General features: G+C 39.9%; 1 protein-coding gene across 1 annotated transcript in view; it reads right to left on the bottom strand.

Moving 5' to 3' along the window:
- Positions 1 to 790: 790 nt before the first annotated feature.
- Positions 791 to 12644, bottom strand: part of LOC129722125 (protein henna) — a 34846-nt gene continuing 22992 nt past the window's right edge. Inside the window, exons 2-4 of the mRNA XM_055675372.1 lie at positions 2122 to 2428; positions 1439 to 2061; positions 791 to 1380 (exon numbers count right to left, since the gene is read on the bottom strand). Of these exons, the coding sequence (XP_055531347.1) occupies positions 994 to 1380; positions 1439 to 2061; positions 2122 to 2428 (1317 nt within the window). The 3' untranslated portion in view covers positions 791 to 993. The remainder of the gene's footprint in view (positions 1381 to 1438; positions 2062 to 2121; positions 2429 to 12644) is intronic.

Here is a 12644-nt window from a genome sequence, read left to right as displayed (position 1 = left end):
ATGGTTATGAAAATGATACAAGGTCAGTTTTTTTTAGAGAGGGCTACTAGACTAGAACCCTCTGAAAGCTGGAGAACAATTCCCAGTTCGGTTGTGCGCTTCATACGAAGTGTAATAATGGACTGGACTAATGCTATTGGTCAGCTATGACGACCAGTTACAACAGTGATACGTTATCCTGACCTAGCAAGATTGAACAAGGGGAATACGTCGTAAAATATCAAAATGTTCGTTGCATTGAGGAAAATACCCTACACGAAAAAAAATCAAAACAAATTCCTTTTTTGCAGCAGCATTAGTTTTGATGTCAAGGCGTTCATTCATGAAGCACAAAAAAATACCAAATTCAATATGATCCATCAATGTCATAATCCTTTTATATGGCTGTAATATGTTTATGTATGTATGTTATTGCCATGAACTGGAAAAAATCCGCCAAATATTATCTCGCTTCTTTTTTAAAGCCACTCATCGTGCGCCCCGCCCAGTTTTATGACGCAGACAATCCAAATGGCGCTTTCCCATTCATCATTGGAGGTGAAATTTTCGCACCAACCACAATGAACATATTTTACGATTCTGACCTCTCTCTTCAAACCTAAACAATCGCCTGTTTGATAATACACTTCCGAATTGCGCCACAAGTTTGAAAGGCTTATCGAATTCTAGCTGAAAATAAAATAAAACAAATCAAATAAACCGTTTCTTTCCATTTCGTGGTTCAGAAGCTCGGTCGCAGTCCACGCCTCATTTGCAGTGTTATCACACAAGGTCACTGTTTTGATGCCACTTTTAACGTCGGTTAAAATAATCGTACTTTATTCACTTAAAAAACACAATCTTCTTTGAGTACATTGTTTACAGTCTTGTGCGTTGTTTCGTCTCACTGGTGGAGATAATTTCTTCTGCTTTTGGGTACATCCTTCTGATATTCATAATCAAAATCAATTTGTTCACTTATCTACAAAAAAAATGACTTAAAACTAACAAAAATTACAACTTCTTAAAAGCATTCTGCAATATTTCGAACTCCCCATGAATATTGCGCAGCATATTCGCGATCTGGGGCTTCGAGTCCAGGATCTCAACACTCTGGGTGTACGCGTTGTACCGAACCCCGAACGGGCGCGGGATGGTGTTCGCAAACTGGACCATCTTCTGGATGGCTTCATCGAAGCAATTGGACACGAAGTAAACCGGCTGATATTCGGTGATCGGATACTTCTGCTCGCCCGTCTTGATCGGGTCGAACTCCCGCAGCTCCGGTTTGTCGGTGAGGCAGTACTGCAGCTCCCCGAAGGACGACAGCAGACCGGCACCGTACGCCTTGAGTTCGCCATTCTGACGGCACAATCCGTACTCGACCGTAAACCAGAAGCACTGCGGATAGAATAATTTAATAGAAAATAAGCATTTAATTTTTAAGGGTAAAACCTACCGTAGCTAATTTCTCCACAAACTCATCCGGTGCACCGAGCGAAGCTAATCCAATTTCTTGCGAAAACTGTGCAAACGAAGGATCGGCAAATAGAGGTGCGTGACCGAGCAACTCGTGGCATACATCAGGCTCAGGGGTGTAGAGGGGCTTACTCGGGTGGCGGATGTACTGGGTGGAGTGGAAAACTCGAAATGCTAATCCGGCGAGGAAATCACGAGACGATAGGAGACCCGCAACCGGGCGCAAAGTAAACCCGGTGCAATCTCGCAGGAAATTTGACACATCTTCCAGTTGGGGGATGTTGTCCTCCCTGTAGCCGCAGTTATCGATTAGCAGCGGGAAAACGTGGTTGTGCTCCCGGCATGCGTGGGTAGGATAGAGTTTGGTTAGATTGTTGAAGACTTCCCTCCAGGTGTTGATCTCCTGCTCTGTGTAATCGACATGCGGCAGCGGTTGACCGTGCTTGTAGTTGAAGGCGATATCGGCAAAATATTTTCGACGCTCGCGGTAGGTCGGGTCCGTGAATCCCGGATGGTCGGAGTCCAGTTCGGCACCGTACGAGAGGATTTGGTTGGCGAATCGATCCAAGTCACGAATTCGGCGCGGGAACCAGGGAACGGCAGCTGGAAGTAATTTTGCAATTAGATAAAAAAAAATTCATGAGATTGGAAAGTTAATCTCACCAGCATTGTCTTTATAGTCCCGCGAAATGATGTTGAAGTAGTCGCTTTTTCCCCGGACCGCCTCAATGGCGGCGCTCAGATTTTTGCTTTTGCTGTCGCACTCGACCATAAACTCGTATCCCGGTCCGCGGGTTGACGATCGCGACTCGATGTGCACCAGGTTAACTCGATGCTCGTCGAAGATCTTCAGCATCTTGGCCAGTGCTCCGGCCTCCTCCTGAAGGGGTGAAAACAGAATACTAACATTCTTGGCTTCCGCCGATTCGTGTCCTTCCATGATGTAGGATCCACCTTTCTTCAGGGTTGGCTGTTTGGGTTTAGGTGCGCGAACGGAAAAATCGTAAGTTAATGTCAAGTTAAAACGCTTAGCCGCTTTTGTTGATCGATCAAGTGGAACTGAAGTGGTGCTGCGAATGTGGTGATTGTTTTATAGTGAGGTTATGGCCGTGAGTGAATGAAAAAAAAAAACGTCGCAATTAACTGTGATTTGACGTGAGCTTATGTACTGCACAGTTGATATGGTTTTATTCGCCGAATTCGGGTAAACCCAGTTTGATTCGAGGAAACGGGATCTCCCTGTATTGACATCTGAGATAATGATGAAATTAGTCACAAGATTACCGAAGAAAGCTAGTAATGTCGAGATGAAACTAAAGAGGCGATTATATACAGGAAGCAAATTTTGTCAGCACATCTGTTACGTCTTTGTTGCTCTGATTATGGAGTAAAAGTTTCGTTATAACAATCAGCTAAATGAGTAATTGGTAATGTCGACTAGACACACTAGATAGCATAAAGAAGAAAGAGTAACATTTCACTCTGCATTTTATTTCATTTCGTGACTCACAGGTCAATCAAATGGATTATTGATGAAATTAAAGATTGTTCAACAGGATTGTTTGATTTTGCCCCCAACCAAGTTATTGTGGATTAAATAAATAGCAAATGCGAAAATTAATTAAATTGGACTATATCAGGCAAAGAAAATCTCCCAGCTGGTCTCGAGGTACGATGCTGACCTAACAAGCCAGTCGTCGTATGTTCGAGTTCTGGCTCGGGAGAGACTGTTATTTGTCAGTAGGATCGTAGCGCTATTGTTCTGTACACTTGACAGTCGGCTGCGAAGTCTGTGTATAGTAAAACAGAAGATCGAATTCCGATACGGAATGTAGCACCAAAGCTTTGCTATTTACGGAATGTAGCACATTTACGGTATGTAGCACCAAAGCTAAACTATTTAACTTTAGATTACAATGTGAAATTTTAGTGAAAAAATTCAAATTCGCAAAAAGCAAGTTTTTCGAGATGTTTAATTATTAATTATATTCGTGTTTTCTTCTAAAAAAATTCTCACTCATTTTGTCTAGAATAATAAAGGTACTGTCTACAACTTTGCTGAAGACGTTATACTAATCGTTCTGACTTTAAATTCATTTTCGTTATTCTGGAAAAAAATTGGCCTTCTTGTTTCCCATTAATTCCAATGATCAATCAATGCGTGTGCGATTAATGTTTAGTTAATCTGTTGTAGTTTTCAAAAAAAAAAATTTTTTAAATAACCTATTTAAAAAAAAATAGAGTGTAACGTTTGCATTAAAAAAAGGACAAAAATTGCCGATTTTCCATGCGTTTACCTGCACACGCACTAACGAAACTACCTATACAGCATCAATAATAGTAACCCATGAATCAGTAGAAAAAAATTGACAGCTTTATCAGTCGAACGTTAACCGTGATGACGAAAACAATGAAGCAACTCCGTTCAGAAGTGTGCGCGTTCAAAGAACGGTACCCCGCCGCATTGCGAATTGACATCTTGCGGTACTTTGTGGACGTTGGATATGCCTGTTACATAACAATCAGAGCATCGGAAGAAAGTCCGATGCTCTGATTGTCTGACCGATGATCCTGAGCGGAAGGATTTAAAGGATGCTGAAGAGGAAGACCGAGAGAAAAGTGACCACAAGGCGACGTGCGCATCGTTGCATCCGGCCAAACAGTGAAAAGTATCTGGCGAACATAGATATACATGGAAGCGGCAGTCCTGTCCACTGGTCTCAGAGCTTCAGGCAATGACGCAGCGGCAGTGGCTGAATTAGATGGTCAAGTCGATGTTCCCGGCGATTTGCGACGTGGCGGTTGTAAAGGACCAATAAGGTATATTACAAAGGAGTGGCAGATGCGATTTCATTATGCGATCAGAGGTAGCGAGTAAAAAGTTGTGACGTCACAACAATCGTTTACGTTCGGCATTTAGTGCGGATATTCGACAAATTGTTCTTTTTTCGAGTTTTTAACGTTCTACGGTTACCAAAAAACGCGATTGCCATCGTGTTCAGTTAAACTTGGTGGTGTTTTGGTTTCGGGAGCCAAAAAGTTAGGCATAAGCAAACTTGCTTCTCCCAAAAATCCCGATGATGAGAAACGCTAGCGTTTGTTCTGTCGGGTACCGGATCTTTCCGCGAACTCTTATGTTTGCTCACAACATTTCCGCGCGGAGGATTTTGAACATAGGATCCAGGCCGATTCCCGGCCCATTTTAGCATCGGAAGGTAATGTAGCCAGCGAGCCAGATCCGCGCTGGTAGCAGAGCTACGAGGCAGATGCACGAGGGAGACACGAGGCAACACGAGGAAAAAGCACCAGCTGAAGAATCCGCTCCTTCGGTCGAGCAAGTCAAAGCTTCGGCGAGAACGTTTTTTCGACTGGGGCCGGCGGTGGCTTGTTGGATGAAGCGAGTCAACCAATGACTGAACGCTCTACTTACGACGATATTCATCCACAAATCAATTGACAGACACTAAAAAACTCAAAGACCTACGATCCATTGTTGATCGCAAGAGGTTGGAAATATGAAAAATTCAGGCATAGGTATTTAAAGTATCTTACAAAAGAATACGTTATCGTTTCCGTCAGTCAATTTTAAAGATCTCATAATCTATGACAATATCTGGGAGACACATGTTGTTTCTGATATTATAATAGTACAAAAATATAATGCATTTCATACGATTTACGATCCATATTTCAAACAAAATTCATACATGTTCCTGCGCCAAACTGTGTATAATTGGTTCTTGTGACGTCACGATCTCAGCACGCGAAAAATGTTGCTTGCAACCACGCTCATCTGCCGCTCCTTCGCATATACCTTATTGGTAAGGGACGACCTATTTCATCCTGGATGGCAACGACTGGCAGGGCACTTCGTATTTTACCTCCTCCACAAAGGAAGAGAGCTGCGAGGTGGATTTCACACATCATGATTCCCAAGAATGTTCTGCTGTGGCTGACAATCAGCGAAAAGCGGATGTCAAACCCGTTCTTTTTTCGCTCGTACCTGCCGGAAATTGTGTCGTTCATCAAACAAAACATCATAATGGCCAAAACGCGGTGTTCTGGTCGGATCTGGTGCATTGGCGTAACTAAGGAAAATCCTAGGGAGGGCTAATTTTTTTACGCAAAAACTGTGTGGCAATTTTTTTTCACTTTTTGTGTTTCTCGCGAAATCCGATTTCGGCACTGAAGCAGCAACTGGAGAAAGTCGACAAAAAATTACCGAATATCTGGTATACTGTTCTAATTCTTTTTCAAATAGGGGAACTGCTCTATTATTCATCTCATTAAGCCGGTATTCACGAAGAATGCATGGATTAAACACCAAATTTTCACCAAATCATTGAACAAATAAGCTAAATATGCTTACGTGCTCTTATGGAATCGTGCAGCATTGTATATTCGGTAAAATTAGCTAGATTTACCCTGGATTTTGTAAAACAAACCATTTTTCACAACGCTTCCTTATCCATCCCAAAACTTGAATTACTGCTCAATTATTCATCTCACGACGCCCCCATATTCATCACACTGTTAATCATGAATGAAACACATTATCATGAATGAACGTAGCCGCAGCCCGTCGTAGTAGGTTACCTAGATATCCGCTGCAGTTGTTTACGCACAAAATTGGTAACCTAGGTAACCACTACAGTGCTGTAGATTTATGTCAGTTATGTCGGAATAATTCAACATTTTCAGCATGATTTTTTCGTATTAACACAAACTGATTGGCAACTTTTGATTTTCTTCAACGCAGTGAAAACAGATGAAAATACATACAGTTGAAATTTAGGAATTGTAGAAATTCATCTCATATATTTCTGCTAATTCAAGCTTGTTTTTGGAAAGTGGTGAACGAAAAAAACTTTGGTTGGCTGCTGAACGAGTCCCGTTGTAGCCGTAAAAAAACGATGCGCGGATTTTGTTTTCTGAGGTAGGTGATAGAATTATATGAGTTTTCGAGTGCAGATGCCCGACTAATCTCAAATTTAGTGCTTTTAAGTGCGTTTTTGAGGATTATACTTTATAAGGAATCTAAAGTGAACTAAGGATAATCCATTCCATGGTTTAGCAGATTGGTTTAAGAAGAATATATGCGGTTTTTCCTGTTTTAAATTGTGTTTTCATGTTGTATGAGATGAATATATGGGCTGAGATGAATAATAGAGCAGTTCCCCTATTTGATTTGTGGTTATATGAACCGAAGTCCATAGTTCAAATCACTCACCGGAATCGGCGGTTCCTTTAATTGCAATCAGGGGAACAAAACTTCAAGCGATTCGGGAAAATGCCCGCTTTGGGATTTTACCAGCTGATTGTTGATGAAATTAAAACGCGCGTCAATGAAGGCTGAGTAATTGCGTATCCAAAGACCTCATTATTTTTATGTTATTGTTACCTTGTTGAAGTGGATTCACTACTATTTTAATGTGGTCGGTGGAAAGAATTATTATTATTTAGAAATTCCCATTCCTCTAGTGCAGCGGTTTTCAACCTTGTGTTGTTCGCGTACCCCTTGGCGATATTTTTCATATCGATTGTACCCCCTGGCTTGGAAATTTTTCGTAGAGTGGGAGAGAGTAGTGGTAGATCATGTTGTGGTAGTCTTGTTTAGGTTGCAAATTGAATTATGGTTTGTTTGATTGCTACAGTCATGTTAAGTGCAAGAGTGAAAAACAAATGAAGTATTTTAGAGAAAAATTGCTTTGTCCGCCATTACTGATTTTTCTTTCGCGTACCCCCTGATAGCTTTCGAGTACCCCCAGGGGTACGCGTACCCCAGGTTGAGAACCGCTGCTCTAGTGCCAACCGTACAATTCTGAGAAGCAAAATTAGTAATGGTATGATCAACTCTAGGAAGGGCTTCAGAAATCCCGCCCGTAGTTACTCCAATGATCTTGCATCGACCCACTACTTGAAGCGATCGTTGGAGGAGAAGGATCGACTGAATATCGTTGTCGGCGAACCCGCCCACATTGGCAGGTCTCTATACAAAAGTCGGAAAAAACCTAAAAGTCTTTTTTATATGATTGAAAATTACATATTATTACAATTTTGGAGTGGTGAACTCATTTCTGATGTCAGAAAATGTCAAAAATAGCAATTTATGCACCTAAAGTGCCGTTGGACCTTTCTCATGACCAGGTTTTTGTTTCTGTTTCAATCTTGCTTAAAATTTTGACAGGAGAACTGCTCGTAAATTCATCTTAGTACCTACATTCATCTCATTGCTCTTATTTGTTCGATTTACTGTAAAATTTAACTTTTTTTAAGTAAAAGAAGTTTTATTTTACCTCCTAATTAAGTCGAGTAGTCGGAACTTAGAGCGATGGATAGAGCGAAATAAAAGCGACGGGAAGAATATAGGTGCTAAGATGAATATTAGGGTGGTTCCCACACTTGTTCTTCATCGAAAAATTTTATAATCGCATTTTTTTGTTTGGTTCTTAGGGTACTCCTTTCTGAATTAGGGTGGTGCAAGAATCATCATAATTCAATTTATTTTATTTTGAAATTTTTTTTAGCTTTTAAGCCGTTTGACCAATTCAAGATCTCTCTGCGACAAGTTAGAGGTCTTTCAAGGAAAATTATGAGATCGTATGGTAGTTGATTTCAACGTCATTGAAAATATAAAAGACGATATGTTTTTTTCTCATCAATTCAACTTATTCTCTCTTCATACATCTTGCAGTACTGAAGGGTTTATAAGTTTGTATAAAAATGCTTGAAACTACTGGAAAAAACTTCATGCATACTTCCCAGTCAATCATGTTGTTCAAATATACGAAATTGAATATTTTACAACTGACCACCATACGTCTCCATAGTTTTATTTTCAAAATATTTCCCTATGAGCAATGATGTGCAAAACGCGACCCAGAAATTTGAAAAGTACAATGAATTTCCCATTGAATGTTGGTTATCCGAACGTTCCGAACTGTTTCACAAGAATGTACGGTAGAAAGAAAATTAGAAATACATGATTTTTTAGCTTCCCTGCAATATGTGTTACCTCGATTGAGAAATTGGTTATATTTTTGAAAAGTCTTGAAAACCAACCAAAAAGTACACACATTTTCTTTCAAAATGAAACTTGTTGAATCAAAATCGGATCAAAACTGAGGAAGTTTCAGGTGTTTGAAGTTGAGCTAAAAATTGTGATTTCAAACATGAAAATCATCGAAATTGCCTGATATAGCAACATTCAAAGTACAATTGAAAATTGATATCTCAACCGATTGTCATGAAACTTTGGGAAAAGGTCATTTACACTTTGAGAATCTTCGGAAAAATGCCGAACATCAAAAATATTGACATGAAAAATCGAGGTTTTTCCGGCTTTCGACCACTGTGCCGTCCAGTATCTCCCAACTACGTCCCATCAAGAATGTCTAGGCAAACCTGAAGCGTGAGATCTACTCTAACAATTTGGTCACGAAAACTGAGGAGGAATTGAAAAATAAATTGAAGAAAGAACTTATAAACATCCCTACACGAATGTTTTCGTCCGTAGAGTTTTTGACGTAGAACTACGTCTCTCAGGAAGTTCGGCTACATAGGGATATAAAATGGAAATCTAAAACCGGGAAAAGGGAAAAATATGTCCAACTTCAAATGCTAATAAATCGGTTAATTTTCGATGGATTTTCTTCGTTCTTGCAGCAATTGATTGGAAAATCTTCTACAATTCCTCCCGAATGCAGAAAATTGTAATTTTATTATTCGAACTATTGTACTATTGAAAATTGTCAAGTCTTGTCAAAACGCAAAAATCGGCCTCTGATTGGTCTTTGTATGATTGCTTTCCCAAGCACGGTTGAAAGAATTAAAGACCTAGTAATTCGGAATGTAATATTTGGCCTACATGAGAGCCTGTTTCAGCCGAAACTGCTCATATTAGTTCCAGACAGCGACAATAGCAGTCCTCACTTAGCAGTAGCAGTATCAGCGGATAGCAGCAGCAGCTGTGGAAACGAATAGCAGCAGCAGCTAGTAGCAAGTGGCCACTGGCAACGAATAGCAGCAGTTACAACGAGTATCAGGTACGATAGTGGTAGGGCCAGCTAATCTAGCGGCTCTTCCTTTAGTGAAATGCTGCCTTTGTGCGGTAGTGGGCAGCATCCGTAGTAGATACATTTGCCGGCCACTTTCTCCAATAAAAAGTTGCCTCATTTTAGTAACACACCAACGTTTTGGAAAGCTTGCGTTCAAAACACATGAGCCGGCAAGTTTTCAGTGTTAAAACAGCTTTTTACTCTAGTAAAAAGCTGTCTTTGTGCAATAGTAGTAGGTACATTAGCCGGCACTTCCTCTAATAAAAAGTTGCGTCGTATTTTGACAACATGCAACCGTTTTGGAATGCTGCCATTGAAAATATATGGGCCGTTAAATTTTCAGTGTAAAAACAGTTTTAAATTGTGTTATCAGAAAAATGCCTTAAGCCCCTCTGTCGGGGTAGCATAGAGATGCGATCAACATTATATCCGATATGAAATTGAAGAGCAATTGTTCTTATAAGGACACCAAACAAATTGTTGAAGATTTAATATCTTCCGTTTTGCGCTAGAATCAAAAGTAAAATGTTATTTTATTCTGCATGCACTCTGACTGTTTAAACTTGTTTGCGTTGTATAGTATTCCATTCCTGTTTCAGTGATGTAACTCCTCTCTTGCACAAAATTTTAAACATATACAAGTAATGTAACAAACAACCTTATGTAGTTCTACGTCAACCTTGCGGTTGTGGCTTTGCATACAACCCTTGTGATTTTTTGCAAGTAAGCTAATATAATTATCTTTCATTTATTCTTGTGTTCACAACATTTATTTGACAGGGCACAATATAAATTCATGTTTTACGGAGCCAATCATATCTAATGCCTTATGGTCTAAAATGTCATATAAGCAAAAGGCAAATTTTTTATCCTTGCTGCCGATTACGAACTGAAAAATTACGTTTCATTTGAAATTTATCAAACTCAATTATCTGTCTTAGTTTTTATATCACCATCCGAAAAAAGACCATTTTTCAATGCAAACTTTATATATTTTTCAGAAAGAAAAATTATTATTTACAACTTTGCCGAAGATGTCACACCGATTAAACAAACCGGTTTGGTTCTAAACATATTCATAATCTTCAATACCTTATTTACATAGCATTTTTACATAGCTTCTCAACAATGAGCCGCGATCGAAAAGGAATACCCAATGGCACAAAATAGCATTTTTGTCCACACTACATAGGCTTACTAATGTGGAAACATTAGAAAATATGCCAAACTAAATAATCAACAAATTCCGACGAATAGTGTGGGTTTTACAGTACCCAGAGGCGTAGCCAGAAATTCGTTCTAGGGGGTACAACCTAAATCGATGACTACCATGTTAGCGCGCTCACATCCCTCACTCTGAATGCCGATTGTGTTGTAGTCAGTGATGGAAACGAAACGAATATGATGCAATCGTCGTTTATTCATCATATGTGCACTTCACGAAGTGTACTGGCCGGGACTAAACTCAAATCCTCTCAACCCATAATGAAATGATGATAGGGTGCATAGGTTTCTGGGAGAAAACAAACACATGACTACCCAAGTAACAAAACTGGTTTTATCAAAGTTTTATAGCGCTGTTTTGGCTGTATTGAGCACTTTAAAACTATGATAAAACCAATATTGTCACTTGGGTAGACTACATCAGCTCTGAGAAGCGATTCGATCGTTGCGTTTGTCTCTCCATAGGCCGGTAGTTACGGGAAGAAAGGATAGCAACAGGAGAAAATCATGTCGCCTGAACAGCAGCAGAGGTGTGGTGCGGTGAGAGGGAATGTGTGGGGGAAGGAACTACTTCGGCAGCGGTTGAGTTTAAGCGAGAGTAGGAGAGCATACACTGTAATTTTCTTTCTTTTTCTGGCAAAAAATCATATTCATGAGTCAAAAGAATAAGGATATAACAAGTTCTGATCGCTCTCTGTAACAGAGACGAATGACTTCATATACCGAGTTGTGCACATTGAGAACCACGTATTGTGGTGTACACTAATGAATAGAAATATATTGTAAAGAGCAAAGCAAAAAGACTGCACCAGCACCGATACTTTGTTTTTCGCATACTGACGACGATGTCAACGCATCCTAGGCTTTTTTTATATGTATTCATTAATCGCTAGAGGTGATTTTTTTCCTTCGCTGGTTGTAGTAGAGATATCAGTGCGGAAGAACATTGAAGAGAGAGGATAAAAGAGAACGGTGTGAATAATGAAGTGTTTTTCGCCATCTTCAGCGATGCCGGTTACCGTGTAACGCGTGTGCTGTTTAAATAAATCGTTGAGTAGTTTAGTCAATGGTTAATTCGCATTTGAAATGTTGTTTATCGCATGACATACATTGTAAGGTGCCAATAGAAATCGCTTTTTCGAATTTCAGAAAATTCCAGCTCAATCATGCTACAGCCTCTTTCCCAGAATTCCATTCACACAGACAGACATTTTTTTCTCTTTGTGGACTCATCACTGCGACCAGCGACATTTTGATCTATTGTGATATTGCCCAGGTGTTTTCTGTACTCCGCACTTCATATTATTGGCAGTATCACTATTGAAGTGAATGATACGCTTTTTTTATTTATACCCGTGCTTGTGTGTGAGAGTTTACCCTTACATTTCAAGCTTACTGCTCTACTATACCGAGCCTCTTTTCTATCCTACCAATATCGCCAAATTACAATTGCCTGAACTGAGGCTACACCTAACGTTCCTCTCTGGCCAGGTTTATTCTAAGAGGGACTTTTTATGTCAAGAAGAAGGAGTCTTATCGAAACCTCGTTCCTCGTGCCAATATCGCCAATTACAATTCCCTGTAGAGGGTAAATATTTCTGAAATCAGTTTTATTATAAAAAGGACTTATTTTGTCAAGAGGAAGGAGTCTTATCGAACCTCGTTCCTCCTACCAACACCGCGTCACAATCACAATTCCCTGAAGAGGCACTCAATGCTTCACCTCTGGTCAGGTTTAGTAAATAGTATATTTTCTCGATATCCCATCACCGGAATAAACTACTGATACTAGACACTTGGTTTCCCGTAGGAGAAACAACGACGTCCGCATGGTAACGAAATAAGTAGACTAAAGAAAAGAGTAGCGACAAGTGTCCTTTCTTGGTAACTATAGGTGCAAGAAAT

Source organism: Wyeomyia smithii, chromosome 2 (genome assembly GCF_029784165.1).
Source record: "Wyeomyia smithii strain HCP4-BCI-WySm-NY-G18 chromosome 2, ASM2978416v1, whole genome shotgun sequence".
NCBI lineage: Eukaryota > Metazoa > Arthropoda > Insecta > Diptera > Culicidae > Wyeomyia > Wyeomyia smithii.
This window is presented reverse-complemented; position numbering and strand designations above follow the sequence as displayed.